This window comes from Trachypithecus francoisi, unplaced genomic scaffold (genome assembly GCF_009764315.1).
Source record: "Trachypithecus francoisi isolate TF-2019V2 unplaced genomic scaffold, Tfra_2.0 Lachesis_group5, whole genome shotgun sequence".
Taxonomy (NCBI): domain Eukaryota; kingdom Metazoa; phylum Chordata; class Mammalia; order Primates; family Cercopithecidae; genus Trachypithecus; species Trachypithecus francoisi.
Window position 1 is genome coordinate 80,118,509 of NW_022681470.1, and position 23,378 is coordinate 80,141,886.

Consider the following 23,378-nt stretch of genomic DNA (forward strand, 5'->3'; position numbering starts at 1 on the left):
CGCAGGCAGGGGCAACTCTTCTCTTCCTATCTGGGAAAAAGACCATAGCTCAGAAGGAAAACCGAAGGAGGAGAAGTTAGAAAGGGCTGATGAACGGAGCGTTTTGAGGGGACTGTGATGCCGCGGCAATCCCCGCCCCTGAACTGCGCGCACTACCGCCTCGGTAGCTGTCATGGCCGCCGGGCCACGTGACTCCGACTTGGCGCCGGCCTGGCTTTTCGTCACTCTGGTTTTGTAGTCTTGATTCTCCGACTCCCTCTTTTTCCTCGCTTGTGGACTCCGATATTGCCCTTCTTCCCTTGGAAGAACTGCTGTACCGACTCTGAGAAATTTGGTAAGTATGTCAGAGGATGGGTGTTTCTCAGTAATACCCCCCCGCTGTTTCTCCGGAGTCTCAAGCAATAGGGTCACCCCCTTTTACATTAGTCTCCATAGACCCCTGGACAGCGGACCGAAAGTCTCCTTCTAATGCCTTGAAACAAACGACAGAAAGAAAATCCATATTGGTCCCCACAAATCAGTAGCATTAACAGCTAGATCCGCTGAATCCCCTTGCCCCGCATCTCCATCGGTCTTTGGAGAGCTTATAATACAAGCTAAACTGGGGTTCGTTCGGCCGTTGTCTGGCCACTTCTCCCGGGTTGACAGTATCGGCTTTCCACAAAAATGCCTGTTTGGAAAGAGGGGAACTCAAGTGTTGGCGCGTGCGCACGGTCGCCGCCCGCCGCCTCAAACGGAACGGGGCACGGGAGGAAGAGGCTGGGTGGTAAACAGGAAGTGGGCCCTCAGAGCTCGGGGGCGGCGCTCAGGTAGGTTACTCGGGGGACTCGGGGCCACCGGAGTGGGGATCCCTTGTCAGGAACGGGAGTCCTCTTGTGGAAGTGTGTTAGCTTACAGCTTCGATCCGAATGTTGTATTGGTGGCTCTAAAGTCACACCCTTGTCCCTGCGGGTGGGTGTATCCTTCTTCTATCCCACCCTAGGAACTCCCGAAAACTGAAGACCGCCGGGTCACACACAAGGGGAGAAGATGGGGCAGAAACTTACCCTCTTCTTTCCTGAAGTAAAGATACGCAAAACTTAAGACATTTTCATCCAGGAAGTAGGAGGCCACATTAAAAGAAGTATTTGTGGAAGATTTCGCAGCATCAAGTGCTGAGTGTGATACTAGCTCTAAGTTTATTTGTAGGCACGTAGATGCTGTATTAGGCTATCGGAATTTATATGGAAGATGTGTAGAAGATGGTATTTTCTGAAATAGCTCGTTAAATGTTTCGAGTCCTAAATAAACCTGCTCAGTTTTTCATTGGGTACACACTGCGTTCTCTATTCGTTAAATATGTGGTGCTCCTCAAAACAGGCTTTGTCGTGAATACATAAATAGCATAAAGGAAGCACTTAATGTAGGCATTTCATAGACTGTGCAGCCAACATCATTTTCTAATAATAGGAAAAGTCGATCGTCAGGCTTGTACAGTGCCTTAAAATTAAGTAAACCTTACCAGAATTTCTTTTGTTACTTCCTGGAAGCTAATTGCCATGTTTAGGTCTTCGCCTTGGCTTTCTCCGTATAATCTGCTGCACTGCCTACTCAAGGACATTTAGACAAGACATGCTGCTTTTTTGTTTTTTTGTTTTTATTTTTTGAGACGGAGTCTCTGTCGCCCAGACTGGAGTGCAGTGGCGCGATCTCGGCTCACTGCAAGCTCCGCCTCCTGGGTTCACGCCATTCTCCTGCCTCAGCCTCCTGAGTAACTGGGACTACAGGCGCCTGCCACCACGCCCGGCAAATTTTTTTTTGTACTTTTAGTAGAGATGGGTTTGCACCATGTTAGCCGGAATGGCCTCGGTCTCCTGACCTTGTGTGATTCTCCTGCCTCGGCCTCCCTAAGTGCTGGGATTACAGGCGTGAGCCACCGCGCATTTATTTTTTAAGCAGAAAGTATGGAACTTCAATTTTTTTTTTTAAGTTGGCATCTCACTTAGGTAGCTTTTTTTTTTTTTTTTCTTTTTCCTTTTTTGAGACAGGATCTTGCCCTGTCGCCCAGGCTAGAGTGCCATGGGGAGATCAGGGCTCACTGCAGCCTACATCTCCTGGACTCAAGGGATCCTCCCCCCTCAGTCTCCCCAGTAGCTAGAACCACAGGCGTGGCTACAATACCTGGCTGATTTTTGTAGAGACGGGGTCTCAACAAATTGCCCAGGCTGGTCCCAAATTCCTGAGCTCAAGCGATCCACCCACCTCGACCTTCCAAAGTGCTGAGATTACAGGCGTGAGCCACCACACCCAGCCCAGTGTTTTCATTTTATAATAGAATTTATTGGTCAAGTATTGTATTACATTTTTATTTTAAGAATATTCTTTAGATATTTTTTGGAAAGTACATTTTATTGTAGAACACGTTATAACCAATCCACTGTTGTCAGCGATATGTCGGAAATACAGCAATTAACTTGAAACTTATTACAAGTAGCCTTAGCAATATAATCAGGGTTACCATTTGAACCCGTTTTGGAAATTACATTCATCTGGTCCTGTGCCCTTTTTACTTACAGTTGTCCAACCAAAATCTAGTACTTTGCTATTCAAAAGTGTGTGGGGACCAGCAGCATCAGCATCTCAGGTCCTGCCCCAGGCTAATGACTTAGAGCCTGCATTTGACAAAACCACCCACCCCCAGGTGATTTTTATGTATGTTAGAGTTTAAACATTACTGCTCCTATATAGGTATGTTAACATTGAAGTTATTGTTGGCAGATTTTCAAATTCTGTTCTGCTTTTTTTTATAGGCCTGATTTGAACATAGACCATCATAAATAGACAAAACATACCTGAGGCCGGGCGCGGTGGCTCACGCCTGTAATCCCAGCACTTTGGGAGGCCGAGGCGGGTGGATCACTTGAGGTCAAGAGTTTGATTCCAGCCTGGCCAATATGGTGAAACCCCGTCTCTACTAAAAATACAAAATTTAGCCAGGCTAATTTTTGAATTAGATTTTTATACTATTGAAATAAATTTTTATACTATTTACCTTGTTTATTAAATATTTTATATTTAATTTTTGTACATTTTATACTTTTTTGTCTGTAGAAAACGTCTGGAGAAAATGACCCATTGGTTTCATAGGAACCCATTAAAAGCCACAGCTCCTGTGTCTTTTAATTACTATGGTGTAGTCACTGGCCCTTCTGCTTCAAAAATATGCAAGTAAGTTTATTGATTAAACCACTCTTAGATGCAAGGTACTTTTTTTGGTTCCATGGGCAATACAATAATATGTAACACACTGTTTCTAACTTTAAGTTCGTTATAAATTTATAAATAACATGTAAACAGTTAAATCATAGATTATTTAAACTTTGGTAGTCTTCTAGCCCTGGATCCTTAATTTTAGATCAGTAAATAAGTCCCAGAGAGGCTAAAGCAGTCATAGTAAAACAGTGAATCTGCGTATTACAGCAGTACAAGAGACTACACAAAGTAGTGTATGAAAATTTTTGTTTTTTATTTTTGTTTTTATTTTTTGAGATGGAGTTTCACTCTTTTCATGCAGGCTGGAGTGCAATGGCTTAATCTTGGCTCACTGCAACATCTGCCTCCTGGCAGAGGTTCAAGCAATTCAAGCAGTTCTCCTGCCTCAGCCTCCCAAGTAGCTGGGATTAGAGGCGCCCGCCACCATGCCCTGCTAATTTTTCTACTTTTAGTAGAGACAGGTTTTCACCATGTTGGCCAGTCTGATCTCAAACTCCTGACCTCAAGTGATCCACCCGCCTTGGTCTCCCAAAGTTCTGGGATTACAGGCGTGAGCCACCATGCCCAGCTGTATAGGGACATTTTAAATTGGCCACATATTAAACTTCTTGACTTCAGAGTAGGGAGGGATCCCTATGACCTGAAATGCCTTCAAAGTGTTCACATAGGAAAAAGTACTTGTGATAGGTCTTAAATGAATTGTATGGCTTAGATCAAGGGTTGGCAAACTGTCCTATGGATTTGGATCATTGCTTGTTTTTATTGGAACACAGCCAGCCCCACATCACATACTGTGTATGGTTGCCTCTGGCTGTTTTCCTCTACAACACCAGAATTGAATAGTTCCAATGGATACCTTTTTACCAGAAAAGCCTGAAATGTTTACTATTTGGTGCTTTCCAAAAAAATATTTGGGTATTCTTGATTTAGATTGTCAGAGGGGAAAGGAGAAGGTTATTTCTGTCAGGAAAACCTTTGTGCTAGTGATAGTGAGTAGAGCAGTTTGGCTGAAACAAAAGCGATAAATGCAAAAGATGTTTTGAAGGAGGAGTCAATGGACCTGATTAACTAATTTGCCTTGGGAGGCTGAAAAGGATTCAGTCTATATGAGATACAGAACCTAAATGATTAAGACATTGGTGGTGCCAATAAAGGAAAATCTGAAGACTTGCCGCTTTTATGGGAAGAAGTGATTACAACAAAAGATAGGATAACCAGCTTATTAATCTAAACCAATGGTCCTCAGACTTTTTTTGAAAGCTGCATAGTATTTATTTTAGGCTTTGTGGTCCACATGCAGTCACTGTTGCATATTATTCTTTGTTCATTTTTACAAGCCTTTTAAAAATGTGAAAACCATTCTTAGTTTGAGGACTGAACAAAAATAAGCTGTGGAGTATACAAAAACCGGTTACAGTTTGTAGATTGTCAACCTCTGATCTAGACTCCTGGAGGCAAGTCCCAGCTTAGCTGTTTTATCTGTACCATTGGGCAAATCCCTTAACTTCTTTGAGCTTAATTCCTAATCTATAAAATGAACAGCCTCAATTAAATATATCTGAGGTACATTTTTCTCAAATTCTATAATTTAAGATGAATAGAACTTTACAAGTTGAGCTGTAGGTGATGATCAAGCATCAATATGGAAATAGCTAGCAAACTATTTGAGTGCAGAATAGGCTTTGGATTCAAATTTCTGCCTAGTCCAGGAATTGAATCACTTTCCAGCTTCTAGAGATATACCTCAAACAATGATTAATTCATAAGATAGCCAGTCACATTTTCAGTCTGCTGTTTGTAATTGGCAATACATACATACACTTCTTGGAATAAGCCTCCTTAGAGTTAGTACCAATGAATAAGTACTACATCTAGACCATTCAGGATTAAGTCTGTGCTCTCTTCTAAACATCACTGCTACCTTAATCTAAATCTCAAAAGAAAATATTTGAAAAGTTAGTATTCTTCCACTCAACAAGTAATTTTGAATATGTGCTTTATCCTACGCACCTACCAAATTCTGGATATATAGCTTCTACTCTCTTGATGCTCATTTAAATTTAGTCTTTCTTTAATGATTTACACATATTTCAAAGGTCTTTGGTCACATCCATGTATTGTAATTTCGGAAGCCTCACTAAGCTAATTGCCTTCTGAATTCGATTTGGAACTGAAATAGAACCAAGTGAAAGCTAACGATGGAGAGCTAGGAATTGGTATAGTTGAAGCTATACTAATCGATGAGATCTCAAAAGAGAGAAAACCAGAAAGCCAAAGACTGAACATTTCTGGAGTTGGGAATGAAAAGGAGACACAGAAAAAAATATAAAAGGAACTTTAAAATGATAAGGGGAGCACCTGGAAAATTTGGTGTTACTGGAATCAAAGGATAAATAATTTCAAGAAGGAAAAAGTGGATCTACAACATTTATTGCTGTAGAGAAGTAAAGGAGAATATAGATTAGGGAGCAGTTTTAAAACAACTAATGGCCACATGTTTTGCATATTCTTGACGTATATATTGAATTATACATCAAGAATATGTAATTATATATAATGTAATTTTATGCAGTGTATTTTCACATTTTTGTGTTTTATGTCAGATTTAGAAACTTTAAGGAGATATTAAAATGATACACAGATAAATTTTCATTTTTCAGGAAACTTATTGTGAACTGCTTAGTTTTTTATTCATTTTTCTCTCCCCACATCTTAAATGCATGCATTTGTTTGTTTTTTAATGAAAACTTGCTATACGTTTTTATTATGTAATTGAATTTAGTATTTGCCTCTTTAATTGGTCTGAGTTTATTTTAGTACAACTTTTAAAACAGTTATTAGAAATTTTTTCTCTAGATTTAGTTCTAATTAAATTCATTTCTGTGTATTTGGTAATCCCTTAGAGGAGGTGGGCATGTGCATGCATGTGTGTGTTTTAAAGCTTTTACATTGAAACCTGGTGGGTGGGTGGGTGTGTGTGTGTGTGTGTGTGTTAAAGCTTTTACATTGAAACCTGGAAACCACTTTTATGTGAGACTGATTGCAGTACAGCTAACTTTACTGTCTTTTTCTATCTCTTATAAGTGACTTGAGGTCATCCAGGGCACGACTCCTTGAACTGTTCACTGATTTGAACTGTAATCCAGAAATGTTGAAGAATGCAGCAGATTCATATTTTTCACTTTTACAAGGTGAGTTATTTATATGAACTTGAGGTTTTTTAAAAAACTGTCTAGAAGTTTACATTTAATTATTTGACTTTTCAAATTTGATTAGTTTACTCTTCCAGACTATATTCTTTGTAAAATGGCAAGAAGTTTCATTCAGATACCTGGAAAAGTAATCTGAAAATTTTTCCAAACAGAACACTCAATATTTCTTCTAAAACTAAAATGTCTTGTACTTTTCTGTAGGTTTCATAAATTCTTTGGATGAATCTACCCAAGAAAGCAAGTTACGATATATTCAAAATTTCAAGTGGACTGATACGTTACAAGGACAGGTTCCAAGGTAAGCAACACTAAGGTAGTACTAAATTGGAGCCAGTTTTTGTAACTGTGTAGCCAGTGGTTAACTCATAGCCTCTGTATTTGGAGAAGAAAAATACAGGTCTGCTCGGCATTTTCTCTTACCAGGAAATTAATTAAAAGAATTTGAGCTCAATCCTAGTACATAGTAAGTAAAAATATAATTTGTTTCTCCCAAACAAATCTATTTTTGAGGTAATCAATACAAATGTCAACTGTAGTTGAACAGCCTTGACCTTTAATAACACACAAAGGATGATTTGAGGATTTAGAACCCAAACTGACATTCCATACGTGCCTATATTCAAGCTGAGCAGAATTTAAGTTTTTCCCTTACTTTTCTTTTGCTGATGGATATGTCATGTGTCTTCCATTAGTCTTTCTCTGTCTCATTCTTTCTCTCCAACTACATACTCTTGATTCACAGTATGTGTTTTCTTCCTTATCTCTCTTCCCTATTTCTATTCTTTTTAAAAACTTCTCTTCAGAGCTTATCACTCACTTGAAACTATTTCTAATAGGTCTAATTATAACAGGAAATAGATCATAAAGATGTTAATTTTTTACTTACCTACTGTTTTTCAACACTATTTTGTTGTTTAAATGCCCATATATTTTCATCTCCATTTGCTTTAGAATTACTATTTTATAAAAACAGAAAGGAAGGAGTGGAGGTTGCTGAAAGACCAGAGCAGGCTATACATTACAGTGGAAAGAGTATGAACACTGGGTTTGTACATATTTAGATGCAAGTCCAGGTTTTCTACTGCATGAACATCTGCTTCTTCAACTGTATCTTGGGGCTATAGATACAGTATTTTGTGAGAAGCAAAATAAGAAAATTTTTGTTAAGTGACTGATAACAGTACTAGGCTTATAAGACATTCATTAAATATTCATTTCCTTTCTTCCTTCCTTGGGAATATTTTATGTAGAATTCATAATATTCTGGGATACTCAGATTTTCTAAGACCTTGTTTCCTGTTTTTTATTGTGACCCATTTGTTTTTAATCCAAAATTAAGGAATTTTTTTGAATTAAGACTTTTTTAAAGAATCAAACCTCTGTCATTATTTTGACAGATTCTATAATGTGTGCATTTCATAAATTTGGTGCTTTTCCAAGCATGCCACATTTTGCTTCCGTGTAGTAGTGAGCTAAAGTCGAGTACAGTGGCTCATGCCTGTAATCCCAACACTTTGGGAGGCCGAGGCAGGCAGATCACTTGAGTTCAGGAGTTTGAGACCAACCTGGCCAACGTGGTAAAACACCGTATCTACTAAAAAATACAAAAACTAGCTGTGCATGGTGGAAGATGCCTATAATCCCAGCTACTTGGGAGGTTGAGACAGGAGAATTGCTTGAACCCAGGAGGCCAAGGTTGCAGTGAGCTGAGATGACGCCACTGCCACTGCGCTCCAGCCTGGGCAACACAGTGAGAGTCCATCTAAAAAAAAAAGAAAGAAAAAAGTGAACTACTATTTAACCTTTTTCCAGCAGTTTTATGAGATTGTGAAGAATTATGTGATGAAGACTTTAATACTAAATATACAGCACAAGTGAGGCTTCTAAATTACTTTATTCTTGATTGCTACTTACTTAGTAGAGATCATGTTGTGAGTTTATCTGTTCTGAAAAATATTTTTTCCATTATAGATGCTATGACTACTACTTTTATGTGGTATCATAGAAATGGAGTGTTTGGAAACAAGGCATGTTGACATAAATGAAAGATTACAAAGGAAGAGAGTTATTTATGAGACTTCACATAAATTAGCCAAACCGTTATATTATTTAAAGGTAAACTTATAAATTAGACATGTCCACTTTAGACATGTCCAAATTAGACATGTCCAAATTAGATCTCCAGATGTAATTCATTTGATAGTTTCCGTGCAGAAAAGAATAAGCTATTACACTATGTGTTAAATTTTTTTTCAGGAGGATAAAACTGTTTTGAGAAGTTTGTTCATAACTGTCGTTTTTGGATGTTATAATCTATACTAAACGATAGTTTAGACATTATGTTTTAGTTACTACATATAACACTTTTTTTTTCTTTTAAAAAGTTGCCATTTCTCTTAAGACAGGGTCAACAAGTAACTAAAAAATAAAAAGTGGAGCGATAATTCTGGTTTCGTCTTCTTTTTGGGCAGCTTTTCTGTGTCTTCGTATTGCATGTGTAAAATAAGAATATTCTGCTTTCTTCATCAGTTGAAATAAATGAGATCATGTGTAAAAAATTTTCAGGTTTTTCTAAGAACAGTAGTGAATATATATTGTTATGAATATCTTATTTGCTTGATATGCTTTTGCCATCTTTATTTCATACTTAGAATCTGAAGCAAACAAACAAGGTATAAAAGATACTTGTGTTCAGGACCTTTTTCTGGAATACTGATTGGATAAGCATTCAGAATCTTACACAGTTTGCCTTCAGCTTTCTTTTTGCACTTATTTTCCTTCATTTCTTATTTACATACCATCTGCTTCAATCAAGCTCATTGGGTCACTTCTATCTGAAAAATTTTTATACTCCTATTGTCCTTTGATGGCATTGTTTCCTTAGCTGGGATGTCCTTTTGCTTCCCTTCTAGTCGTCTTTCCAGGGACAGTTCAGATTTTGTATATACCATTAAACCTTCTTAATTATTCTAGCCTGAAACAATCCTCTGAATTTGATTTTTCTAAAATGTTGTATAAGAGCCACACCTTTGAGAATCGATTGAGTACTTGTTAAAAATACAGATTCTAAGCCCCATCTCAGGTTTTCTGATAAGGCCCAGAAATCTGTATTTTAAAAGCTACTCTGTGTACAGTAAACTTTGGGAGCTCCTATTCCCATGCTTATTATTAAGTACATAGTACCTTCTGGACCATTATACTTAGGCATTTGTAGTTAATTAGCTGTATGTCTTATCTCCCCATCTGTATGAAACACAGCCATTTTCTTCATACATACCAGTTAGCATATACTTCTTTGTACTTTTGAGTCGGATGTCCAATAGGCTTCATGGTGTGATGTCTTGATAATTGACAGAACCTAATGATCCGTGTTTATAATTCCAGTGCCCAGCAGGATGCTGTTTTTGAATTAATTTCCATGGGATTTAATGTAGCTTTATGGTATACCAAATATGCTTCAAGACTGGCTGGAAAAGAAAAGTAAGTTAAAAGGAGAGGATTGTGTACATCTGTTTTATTTTTCAAGTATATGGTGCTTCATTATTTTAAAAATCTATTTTAAAAAGTACCACTTTGGACATGTGAAGGATTGCCTTGTAATGTTAATATTTTGAGTGTCAGAATTATGGCACCTAGTGTTAAGAGGTAAAATAAATTGTAATAGTCTTGTCATATGGAAGGTCTTGCTAAGTAAGACCCCAAATCTAGAAACCATAAGGTAAAAGCATGACTATTTAACTGCATCAAAGGACCATAAACAAAGTTAAAAAACAAATGTCAAGATTAGTCAAAAACATTGCAATTCATATGATACATTGTTTTTATGATGTATACTCTTATAAATCAGCAAAGGAAAGACCCTCAAATCAATTGAAAAGCAAAGGACATGAACAGGCAATTCACAGAAAACAAATACAGAAGGCTAATAGTATGTGAAAAGATGTTTTGAAGGATTAAAGAATTATAAAAGGTGATACAATTTTTATAATAGCAATAGTTGATACAGCAATAGGAAACTGTCGATTTATAGTTCATCCATACATGGAAACAATATGCAACCACTTGAAAATGATGTCAAATTTTATGTGCTGATGTAAAATTATCTCTAAAGTAAATTAGATGATTAAAATAAGAGCAGAGTAATGATTATAGCTACCATTGTATATCTATGTGTTTCTTAAGCATGTATATGCATTAAATATGTAATATTTTGTCTTATTTATGTACAAATGTCTGTAAGGAAAAGTAAGAAGGCTTTGTGCAGATTTTATTTTGTTTTTTTTTTTGTAGAGGTTAGGTCTCACTATGTTTCCTGGGCTGGTCTTGAACTCCTGGCTTCAGGTGATTCTCCTGCCTTGACTTCCCAAAGTACTAGGATTACAGGCATGATCCACCATGCCTGGCTGCAGATTTTACCCCTAGTTAGCGTCTCTCTTTTTTCATTTTTAGTGTTTTCTTTTTGGAGACATATTGATAGACTTTTGCCGTCTTAATGTTACCTTTATGTCATATACTTGTTTTCAAGACCTTTTTGTGGAATACTGATCGGCTTGGCATTCAAAATCCTTTACAGTTGTTACGAGTTTTCTATAAATGTACATTTCATGTGCGTTTGTTCCTTTTCTAGGTGTCAAAATTAATTTTTTTTTGATAGGGGGTGGATGGAGTGTTGCTCTGTCGCCAGACCAGGCTGGAGTGCAGTGGCACGATCTCGGCTCACTGCAACTGCTGCCTCCTGGGTTCAAGTGATTCTCATGCCTCCCAAGTAGCTGGGATTACAGGTGCCTGCCACCATACCCAGCTAATTTTGGTATTTTTAGTAGAGACAGGGTTTTGCCATGTTGGCCAGAATGGTCTCAAACTTCTGGCCTCAAGCAGTCTGCCCGTCTCAGCATCCCAAAGTGCTAGGATTACAGGCGTGAGCCACCCTGCCTGGCCTCAAAATTAGATTTTTTTAAAAGGAAGAAAATTAGCAGTGAGAAACATAAATGACTACTTTGGATATATAATAATGTATTGGTTGTTGTGTTTTAATACCAGAAATGGAATTCATCCTCTAACTAATGTAACCCCTATCTTTAAGTATAACAGAAGATGAAGCAAAAGAAGTTCATCGAAGCCTAAAGATTGCAGCTGGGATTTTTAAACATTTAAAGGTAAAACAAACAAACAAAAACCATTATTTGTTCTTAATGCTTTAATTCTTGAGTAATTTTTCTTTTGGGGGGATATGGGGAAAGAATTGTTTCATTATATTAAAAAAGGTACTATATGTTCTGTTTACCTTATGTTAAGTATGTTATTGATGAGTGCAGCCAGTTACTAAATATTAAATGTCTCCATTTTTGTTTTAAAATCACCAGTGACTTTTCTAATTAGAAAACTAAAGTTTTAGTGCTCTGCTTATTTTTCTGTGTCCTTGAAAACATAGGAGAAAAGAAAGCAGAAGTATTGATGGTTATTACCTACCTCATTACCCTCCACAGAAGTTACCAGGAGCAGTCCTGATTCTGCAAAACTGAACTTCTGATTGTATTCTCTGTATCTCACTAAAAACATTAGAGGGACAATCAGTGCACTCCAATTATATTAAATTGCCAGGAGATGGGAATTAGGATAAAGAATATCGTGTCTTTTAAGCAATGTCCCCCCAGTTCATTCTAATTAAATCACTTTATTGAAGGCCTCCTAGAGGCCAGTGTTGAGTTTTTTCATGTTAAAATAAGACACTTTTATAGTGATTAGAAAACTCTGATCCTGAGTTAGATGTAGAATTGTAGTGGGTTTTTTTTTTTCCCTTTGAGACAGAGTCTTGCACTGTTGCCTGGGCTGGAATGCAGTGACGCGATCTTGGTTCACTGCAATCTCTGCCTCCCGGTTCAAGCAATTCTCTTGCCTCGGCCTCCCAAGTAGCTGGGATTATAGGTGCCCGCCACCACGCCCAGCTAATTTTTTTGTATTTTTTAGTAGAGACAGGATTTCACCATGTTGGCCAGGCTGGTCTCAAACTCCTAACCTTGTGATTCACCCACCTCAGCCTCCCAAAGTGCTGGGATTACAGGCGTGAGCCACCACACCCAGCCTCTTTATATCTTTAATTATTAATGTGAATGAACATTTCAGGCTATCCTGCAAAAGGAATTTTGGTTACTATTTCAGTTAACGTTTTTCAAGATGATAGTGTGACTTAGGTATCTCAGCAGTCTATCATGACTTAAATTTTGCTCTTGAATTTCTTGTTCTTATAAAAGCTGTTTTATTATACAGGAACTTGTATTCTTTATAAGCTCACTGTTGTTAAGTTGTTAGAGTTTTTGTTTATACCCCGAATTTCTGCTATGTATCCAAATTGAGTGTCTCGTAACTTTCATTTTCTTCATCTCTAACAACTGGATTAAAATAAAATCTGGCTGCTTTATTTTTTGTCTTTTTTGTTGTTGTTCTCAGGAAAATCATACCCCAAAACTCATTACACCTGCAGAAAAAGGAAGAGATTTAGAGTCACGACTCATAGAAGCATACGTTATTCAATGTCAGGCTGAAGCTCAAGAAGGTATCCTAAATATTGTAAGATTTTTTTAAATGAAAGTCTATATTGTCATTGAATTCCTCTTTAAAAATCAGACGTTGGGCACTGTGGCTTATGCATGTAGTCCCAGCACTTTGGGAGGTCAAGGTGGGCAGATCACTTGAGCCCAGGAGTTCAAGACCAGCCTGGGCAATGTGGCAAAACCCCAGCTCCACAGAAAATACAAAAATTAGCTGGGCATGGTGGCACATGCCTTTAGTCCCAGCTTCCCAGGAGGCTGAGATGGGAAGGATCGCTTGAGCCTGGGAGGTCAAAGCTGTAGTAAGGCAGAACCACGCCACTACACTTCACCCTGGGCAACAGTGTGAGACCCTGTTTCAAAAAAGTTAATTAATAAATAAAAATCAGAATTAACTAGAATCAGGTTTTAGATTTTGAGAAATTTTTGAATGAGGAATAAGTTTACCTTTAGCATTTGCCTTCACTCCTAGTTAGCAGGAAAAGGCCTTACAGTTTAATGGCTCTTTTTAAGAGGATTTTGATTTCACGTTATTTCTGACAGTACAACATTAATTCTTTAATTCGTCTTTTCTCTCTCTCCTGTGCTCATTCTTTTTTCTCTTTCACTCTTTGGCTTACCTTAAAGTCTTCACCTTTCAATGGCAAGTAATAATGACACTCAGCGTGAAATAGTTAAGAAACTTTGTAGGCTTTCGTTTTTCTTTATTTCAAACTCTAGTGTTCCTCTGAAGATGGCTGGGCTGGTGGCTCACGCCTGTAATCCAAGCAGTTTGGGAGGCCAAGGCAGGAGAATTGCTTGAGCCCAGGAGTTTGAGACCAGCCTAGGCAGTATGGCAAGACCTCCATCTCTATAAAAAGTTATTTAAAAAATTAGCCAGTTGGCTGAGTGTGGTGGTGGCTCACGCCGGTAATCTCAGTGCTTTGGGTGGCGTAGGCAGGCGGATCACCTGAGGTCGGGAGTTCGAGACCAGCCTGACCAACATGGAAAAACCCGGTCTCTACTAAAAAATACAAAATTAGCTGGGCATGGTGCCGTATGCCTGCAGTCCCAGCTACACGGGAGGCTGAGGCAGGAGAATCCCTTGAACCTGGGGGTTGGAGGTTGCGGTGAGCTGAGATCATGCCATTGCACTCTAGTCTGGTCAACAAGAGTAAAACTCCATCTCAAAAAAAAGAAAAAGAAATTAGCCAGGTGCCATGGCATACACCTGTAATCTCAGCCACTTGGGAGACTGAGGCAAAAGGATCACTTGAGCCCAAGGGCTGCAGTAAGCCATGATCAAGCCACTGCGCTCCAGCTTGGGTGACAGCAAGACCTTGTCTCGAAAAAAAGAATTTGCTGTTAGGTCATGCTGTTTTGTAGTAGTGATTCTCTATGATTAGCTAGTAATTCACTGATGATTTATTTAAAGAAATGGCATCAGAACCAACAAGTTCAGTGTTTTTTGTTTGTTAATGTTTGCGTTTTCTGTAACTTTGCATGTTAAAACGTTTAACAAACTGTATTAAAATCCCAGAGAGATTGTCAGACTGTCTTTTGCTATTATAATTAAATTTAGGATGAATAGAGTGAACTTAATTATAGATTCACTTTATTGTGTTTGGTTACAGTAACAATTGCTCGAGCAATTGAACTAAAACATGCTCCTGGACTGATTGCCGCACTGGCGTATGAAACAGCCAATTTCTATCAAAAAGCTGGTAAGCTTCTAATTCTGTTGTTACATTTTTTAGTCTTTAGCTTTTCAGATTTATTTGATCTTGAATTAATAGGGAACAAAACAAAAGGTTTCTCAGATTCTGTCATTATTTACAAAACTGGAGTAATACTTTATCGCATTTAAAATAGAGCTGTTCATATTTAGTATGCTACATAACTTATAATGGAAGGGAAAACCAGTGATGTCTAATAAAATTATACAGCTTTTTTTGCTTAAAAATTTTTTTTGGTCTTTATAACAATCTTATAGTTACTATGCTTTAGATAAGAATCTGAAATCCAGAGAGTTAACATGACCCGTAATTTAACTGCTAGAAAGTGGGAGATTGGGCGTAGAACACAGCTACTGTGATAAGCCTATTACTCTTCATTTACTTATTTAGGAAACATGCATGTGTTTTTATATATGGGATAGTTACTGTTTTTGTTGCTAAGGAGAGGTAAATAGAAAAGATTTGCAGTTTAGGGAAGAAGAACATGTCACCCCATTATTATATCCTGAAGTAAGACACCACAGCAGTGAATTAGGAACCTTAACAAGCTGGGCATGCTAGAGAAGGACTCTAGAAGAAGATGCTTTAGTCTTATTGTGAAGTGTAAATAAAAGTCTTATGTTCCCTGGGAAGCTTTAGAGTTTGGGTGTATAATTCTATAGTAAGTACGGACATAAGAAAGAATTTAGCACATTCTGGAAACTTCAGACAGTTGCTTTTACCTGAAAGACAGGATGAGTGGTAGGAGAAAAGTTTGAAAAAGTATGCTTGCTTGGGAATAAAACATTGGTTTGTAAGCCTTTGACTTTTCATTCTGTAGATACTTGGGATCTGTTAGAATACTAAAAGGCTGACTTGATTGGATTTGAATTTAAGGAAGGTCCCTATAGTTGCAGTATTAGAGATAGGCTTGCTCCATGAAGGAGTAATAGGCTAACTTAACTTAGCACTTAAGAAATTCTTCAGCCGGGCGCGGTGGCTCAAGCCTGTAATCCCAGCACTTTGGGAGGCCGAGGCGGCGGATCACGAGGTCAGGAGATCAAGACCCTCCTGGCTAACACGGTGAAACCCCGTCTCTACTAAAAATACAAAAAACTAGCCGGGCGCGGTGGCGGGCGCCTGTAGTCCCAGCTACTCGGAGGCTGAGGCGGGAGAATGGTGGGAACCCGGGAGGCAGAGCTTGCAGTGAGCCAAGATCGTGCCACTGCACTCCAGCCTGGGCGACACAGCGAGACTCCGTCTCAAAAAAAAAAAAAAAAAAAAAAGAAAGAAATTCTTCAAGTTTATGAAGGAAATGATGAAAGCTTTGGCAAATACAGCAAAGTAGCAAATAGGAAAAAATAGATTTGAGAGATGTTTGGTAGAAGGATATGTGAGTGAATATGTGTGTGTTTTACATAAAATTCAGTGATGGGGTTGGAGAGGAGAGTATCCTATTTCTGACTTGAGTGACTAGTCTACTATTTGCTATATTATATACGTTTTTTAAATTAGCTAATATAATGGTATAAACAGTATTCACTTTGAAGTTCTTGGTCACAATCTGTTTTTATCATTATCTTTAACTTAAAGTTGTATTAACCATCAAATCAAAGAGCTGCCATAGTATTTAACCAATCTTGTGTAACTGAAAGTATAGATTTGGGAAAATCAAGTAAAGGTGTTTTTTTAAAAAAAAATTAAATTATTGAGTTTTAGACTTGAATGGCATTCTTTCTGCTTTTATCATCAGAACACATGAACTAAAAGTCTTCTAGTGAATCAGGGTGAAATTATATTTTGCTTTTTAAAATGTAACTTTAGATCATACTTTATCCAGTTTGGAGCCTGCATATTCTGCCAAATGGAGAAAATATCTTCACTTGAAGATGTGTTTCTACACAGCTTATGTAAGTATTCATAATGCTAAAAACAATGTAAATTATTGTTTCTCCAGTCCTTGGAGTGCCAGGTCTCTCATCTCACCAGAGTCTTTCATTAGCATTTTACAAATAATGGACAGCTAACTCTCAGTAAATGTTCACTGAGAGTCAGTGCAACCATTGTGAACTAAAGTGGGTGGAAAGAGATGATGTAGGATTGTAGAAGGGGATTACAGCAATAGAATTATTGTTTGATTCAAAACCCACTTTCAGCATACTTAATGAAATTCTTTCAATTGTTTCATTCTGTGCATTGAGAAACATATTTACTAATTCTAATATTAAGGCATACCACACAATATATCACCTAGCTTAGTGAAGAACCATCAATAAACATCATTTTGGAAGTTACGTACCAGTCTGTTATACCCACCAAACTTAATTGTTTTGTTAATTAGAGTATCATATGAGAGATCATCAAAAACCTTTTTCAGGTCTGAGTAGATAATATTTCTTATGCCTCCTTCCTCTGCATTAGCACAGTTTCCTCCTTTATCTGCTATTTCCTAATTTTAAATACAGATTTCGGCAGATAACTTTTGCTCAGTACATGGTTAGAAGGCTGTTTTGGCTCAAGACTTGACATATTTCTACCTTTTCTATGAACAAAGGTTGGGGAAGAGCTTACTCAAGTAAAGAAATGTAAGGGATTGCATTGATACTTCAGTCTGTGAAGATACTAATTTATCTGATAGATACGTAAAACAATAATAGGGGAAAGCATCTTGAAGGGAGAGAATGAATAAAAATTTGTTTATTTCATCAGGCTTACTGTTACCATGGTGAGACCTTATTGGCTAGTGATAAGTGCGGTGAAGCAATCAGGTCTCTCCAAGAAGCAGAAAAATGTGAGTATTCCTGCCAGAATATTAACTCCTCTTTAAAAAACAAATGACTTTATCACAAAAGGGAATATGTGCTTAAAGAGATTTTGGCTGAGTTCATGAAAGGGAAATGGGAATGGGTGACATAATTGGAGAAAAGAAAAAAATGTTTCAAAAACCTAGAACTGTAGAAAATCCACACCTTCTACTTACAGTATTATTATTGGTATTGCTATTGTATTAGGTAAAGAGCAGTAAATGTCTTACCACCTCCAATTTAAAGCCTTATAGGGATAAATGGGCCATGTTAATTATAATCAAAAGACTTTATATCTCTTTTACATGCAGTGTATGCAAAGGCAGAAGCACTGTGTAAAGAATATGCAGAAACCAAAGGACCTGGACCAACAGTCAAACCTTCAGGACATCTGTTCTTTCGGAAACTTGGAAACCTTGTGAAGAACACCTTAGAAAAATGTCAGAGAGAAAATGGATTTATGTGAGTACAGCTTAATATTATTTTAGTAATATTAATATTATTGATATTGATTTATAATCAAAATACTAATATTTTAGTAATACCATTTTTGTTAGTCTCTATTCCCAAAAGTTTTATGCTGAATAGCACTTATGGGCTAGGCGTGGTGGCTCACGACTGTAATCTCAGCACTCTGGGAGGCCAAAGTGGGTGAATCCCTTGAGCCCAGGAGTTTGAGACCAGCCTGGGCAACTTGGCAAAACCTGTCTTTACAGAAAATACAAATAAATTAGCTGGGCATGGTGGCACACGTCTGTAATCCAAGTTACTCAGGAGGATGAGATGGGAGAATCATCTGAGGCTGGGAAGTCAAGGCTGCACTGAGCCATTATTGAGTCATGGCACTCCCACCTGGGCAAGAGTGAGACACTGTCTCAAATATATATAGTGTTTACATTTCACATTAATTTTCTCTTTAAATTGGTGATAAAGTTCAATTGTGTAGGGCCTTTTATTCTGCTTAGGATGATAGTATATAAAAGCAGACTTTAAAATTAAAACATGAGTTGTTAACGTAGAGTTCACTTCATTAGGACACGCACAGTATCCTGATTTTCTCTTAACTCTGTTTCCCTGCCATTCTTCCTCCATATGTTTTAAATATATCTTCTCAACCTCCTTTGCATATTCATCTCACTCTGGTTTCAGCTACCTATAAAGAAGGAAAACAAATTTTCTCTCCAGTTTTTCTTGTTTTTTTTTTTTCAAGAGGTTTTCCATTATTAAATCAGTGATGTTCAAACTGTAGATCACCATCTGTGTAGGTGGGTAGACTCAATCTCGTTCCTGCTTTTATCTCCTTACACTCTTCCCCTTATATTCTTCATCTAGTCATACTGAGCTTTTCACTTCCTTAAACATGCCTAGTTCACCTTTAATCACTTCCTTTGGAAGTCATAGAACTTAATTCTGGGTTAATTCCCCTCGTCTGCATTCTCATGGCACTCTACATCCATGGTAGCTCCAATTGCATTGCATTGTAATTGACAGAATTTCTTGACTTTTTCACTTTTCTACATGAGGCAGAAAAACCTCTTATCCATCATTAAATTGTCATTGTCCCAAACAGGACCTTGAACATACTAGGCATTCAAATAATGAACAAATGAATGAATTGCTATTTAAATTACTTTTTGCAGTTACTTTCAAAAAATTCCAACAGAAGCCCCACCGCTGGAACTCAAAGCAAATTATGGTCTCGTAGAACCTGTACCTTTCGAATTTCCTCCTACAAGTGCTCAGTGGACACCAGAAACATTGGCTGCATTTGATCTCACCAAAAGACCCAAGGATGACAGCGTATGAGATTTTTTTTTTTTTTTCTCTCTCATTCACAGAAGTTTAAAGGAAAATTCAGAGTTCGCATTTTGATATTTTTCTCTAAATAGATACATATCTTTGTCTAAATGTTAAGTTAGCTAGTTATAGTGCTTAGTGTAATCTGTGGTAGAACACTGTCAGAGATAAGACCTCTAAGCCTTAAATGTCTTCTGATTTTCTACATAATGACATTCTTTTCAACACATTATCTTGCCTCTTTACAACTTGTCAGTGCCTCCTTTAAGAAGAATGTGGGAGAAAAGATCATCCATGTTTGTATTGCTATGGCAATACTCTGTTTTAGCAAATTGCAGAGTGTTTGAAGATTTGGCCTAATTTCAGTATTCTGTGAATCCAGGGGCAAAATAAGAATGCTTTTATTTATTGATATCTAAGTACATCTTGGTGTTCTAAATCAAATGGTAAATTAAGTAGAAATTTTGAGGTCTAACTACCAAAAGACTAGGGATCTGTGACAAATGAACAGGAATTATTTTACAGCCATTGCTCTTTTCTTGAGATTGAGTTGTATTTATATAATTTCCTTTCCATATTAAAATGTATTCCTTAAAATAACTATATTCTGTTCAGCTATAAAATAATGCCCTAAGAGACAGCCTATTACTGTCATAAGTTATGTCTAAGCTTTAGGGTTCTACATGTATAGATAGTTCACTTAGAAAAGAGCGTGGAGTAGGAGTACCAGTATTTTGATTTTTGCCTACCAAACTAGGTTTTCATCTCTACTGAAATGTTGGTTTCTGATTGTATCTTAAAATGAATTGGTCTATAGTTTCTGGAAATAGCTTTGTCAGTATCCGTGTTATATAATTTAATATAACATCTTTTAAAAGTCTGAAGTGGAAAAGATTTGGGGTTTGTTTTCTCAGTCTTAGTTTATGTACTTAAACTGTGGTTTTTTTCTCCCTAGACTAAACCCAAACCAGAAGAAGAAGTGAAACCCGTGAAAGAACCAGATATTAAACCTCAAAAGGACACTGGGTGCTACATCTCCTAAAATACTCCTGAAATACAGTTTGCACTTAGAATTTCTCTAACAGGAGATAAGATAAACCACAGAATTTCAGTTCTTATTTCTCAAAATGATTTCTCTGAAGCTTGTAGAATAAGTATTACATTCAGAGGGTTATCTGCCTTCAGCTTACTTGTTCTTGATTTTTAATACAGTGGAGATGTTTCTTGCTTTGTTTTCAGCCTCTCCTTTTTAATCAGGACAACATTTGAAAGATTTTATTGTGCCTCTAAAGGGTGTATTTGGGGGTTGGGTCTTTTTGTTAAACTCTGGATAGTAATAAGTTTCAGGTCAATATAGGCCCAAATCATGTGGTTTCAGGTATGTTTTTCTTTTTTTTTTTTTTTTTTTTTTTGAGGTGGAGTCTCCCTCTGTTGCCCAGGTTGGAGTGCAGGGACACGATCTCGGCTCACTGCAACCCTCCGCCTCCTGGATTCAAGTGATTCTCCTGCCTCAGCCTCCCTAGTAGCTGGGATTACAGGCACATACCACCACACCCAGATAACTTTTGTATTTTTAGTAGAGACGTGATTTCACCATGTTGTCCAGGCTAGTCTCGAACTCCTGACCTCAGCTGATCTGCCCGCCTTGGCCTCCCAAAGTGCCGGGATTACAGGCGTGAGCCACTGCGCCTGGCCTCAGATATGTTTTTCTATCTACACACAAAAAAATTTATTTTCCTTCCTCTTACTTGACATCAGAATAATGACAGGAATCAGTTTTTAACAGAGATAGTTTTTCCATTTCTCCATTGTGTTAATCAGAGCACAGACTTACATTCTCAGTCATTTATCTTTTCTGGTGGGGGATAAAAAGTCACTTATAGTTAAAGATGAGAAAATTATCACACCAAATCCTTTACATATGTTAGAATCAATAATTTACTAAAAAATCAGTTTTTATAGGTATGTTGGGACCTTATCCAAGAACTTATCCCTGTTCCAGTAGCCCTGTGCTTCATTCAGTATCAGTAACCCTACAATGATTTTTACAAATATCTTTTCTAGTGGGTTTTTTACTTAGAGGACAGAACTTTGTAATAGCTCTTAATGTTTATATATAAGAGAAGACAGAATGGAAAATGTTTTTTGAAGTCAAATATTGCGTGATGTAAAGAAAAAACTTTAAACTTAAATGAGTAGGTTGTCCTGAAAGAAGTTACAGTAAGATGCCTTTGTTACCTGATTTCAGTGTACATTGTTTTTATGTGGTTTTCTGATAATGTCCGTCAGAATTGTATTGGTTTAGGCCAAAGGCCATAGCAAAAACAGAGAACAAATATAGATACAATATGATCTTAAAAATAGATTGTAGCATTTTAAACAATTAGTTTAGTAATTTGGGAAATAGTGGATGCATAATACTTTAACAGAAGTCACACATCTGTAGGTTTATCTTTTGATTATTCTCCTGGGGCATTAGATAATTTTTCTATTATAAGTGACAGATTGATTCACTTAATATAAATAATACAAGTAGCATACACTAAAAGCTTACTGTGTGCCAGATACTGTGCTGGACACTTACATAGATAAGCCATTGAATCCACAAAGCAGCCCTGTGAGAAATAAGTAAAATCTGCATAAAGTGTTGAAATAGGAATATGCATTTCATTATGAAAAATGAGTAATTATGCCAATTTGAATCAATATAGCATTCAAATAAATGATTACTTAAATCATATATCATAGTTTACACTCCTTAAAAAAAGGTACATGAATTCAGTGAGGTTTTTTCCTTAACATATAGAAATACTAAATACTGCTTGCAACATAATATTAATATTTGAAGCTGTAGTTTCCGGAATAAATGGAGTAATAACTAAACAAGCATTTAATTTTATTTCAGTATCTATGGAAAAAATACTTCATTACCTCTCTATTTTATGTTGTCTTTATTGCAGAATCACTTGTCTGTTTGTTGTGTGCCACTTACTGACAAAACTTCAAATAGTACTTGATGCCAGCTCTTTACTCTCTGGCCGTGGGACGTATTTCTCTTAGGTACTTGTGCTTATTAATCTACTTACTAAATTTTCACATTGACAGTTTTGGGAATGATACTACCATGTCTGAACTGGAAAATGTAATATGCTTAGTACTTGTAAAATGCAGCAATACTAGTATTACTTTACATCAGTAGGCATCTTTGACGTGAGCAGATATTTTGTTGACTCAGCAAAGGTAACACTTTGTGACTAAAGTATCCCATTATATATAATGTTTTTTGAAATGTTGGAAATTTTGGGAAATTATCACATATATAGAAGTTGCATGAAGGTTATAGAGAGATGTAACTATTTGTTAACTATTACATGGATTTCATAGGCAGTGACAACTAATGTTACTTCAGCTAAAAAGTGTATAATGGGTTATCTTTTTATTTATGAAAATAAAAGTAATTTTACTTACAATTTCATTGAGATCCTTCATTTTTTGACAAATAATTTTATACTTACTAAGCCAGTAACAGTTAAAACAGTGCAAAATTATTCTTCACAGTAATGTTTTAAAATGACAGATAACTAGGCATGGTGGCTCACGCCTATAATCCCAGCACTTCAGGAGGCTGGGGCGGGAGGATTGCTTGAGCCCAGGAGTTGAGACCAGCCTGGACAACGTGGTGAAACCCTGTCTCTGCAAAATATAAAAAATTCGCTGAGTGTGGTGGCACGTGCAGTGAACCACAGTCATGCCACTGCACTCCAGCCTGGGTGACAGAGTGAGGCCCTGCCTCAAAAAAAATAAAATGACAGATACATTTGCATCAATTGTTTTATGCTTCATGGGTTCGTTAAATATTCAACACTCCTTGACTTGTTCAGTTTCTACTTACATTTATTGGTACCTATCACTTCTTAACCTCAAAGGATTTTGATTGGTCTGTTTATGTCTCATGCTTAGTAAAATCCAACATGATGCAGTATTTGTACTATGGTATGCTAAGCTAAAGAGTTTATCATTATCTTTGTACAATAATCTGTACAAAACTTTATTCCTTGCAAACTTGAGGCA

General features: G+C 37.1%; 1 protein-coding gene across 2 annotated transcripts; it reads left to right on the forward strand.

The window, feature by feature from the left end:
• Window positions 1-195: 195 nt before the first annotated feature.
• BROX (BRO1 domain and CAAX motif containing) lies at window positions 196-22,777 on the forward strand. 2 transcript variants are annotated; one of them, XM_033197639.1, is made up of 13 exons: window positions 196-334; window positions 3,091-3,207; window positions 6,337-6,443; window positions 6,666-6,762; window positions 9,849-9,944; window positions 11,548-11,620; window positions 12,912-13,017; window positions 14,626-14,715; window positions 16,531-16,616; window positions 17,416-17,497; window positions 17,822-17,972; window positions 19,151-19,310; window positions 20,263-22,777. In XM_033197639.1, exons 2-13 carry the CDS (start codon window positions 3,107-3,109, stop codon window positions 20,347-20,349), a joined length of 1,236 nt encoding a protein of 411 aa, XP_033053530.1. In that variant the 5' UTR covers window positions 196-334; window positions 3,091-3,106; the 3' UTR covers window positions 20,350-22,777. The 2 variants fall into 2 exon arrangements, with proteins under 2 accessions (XP_033053530.1, XP_033053529.1); XM_033197638.1 differs by lacking the exon at window positions 196-334 and adding an exon at window positions 711-809.
• Window positions 22,778-23,378: the final 601 nt, after the last annotated feature.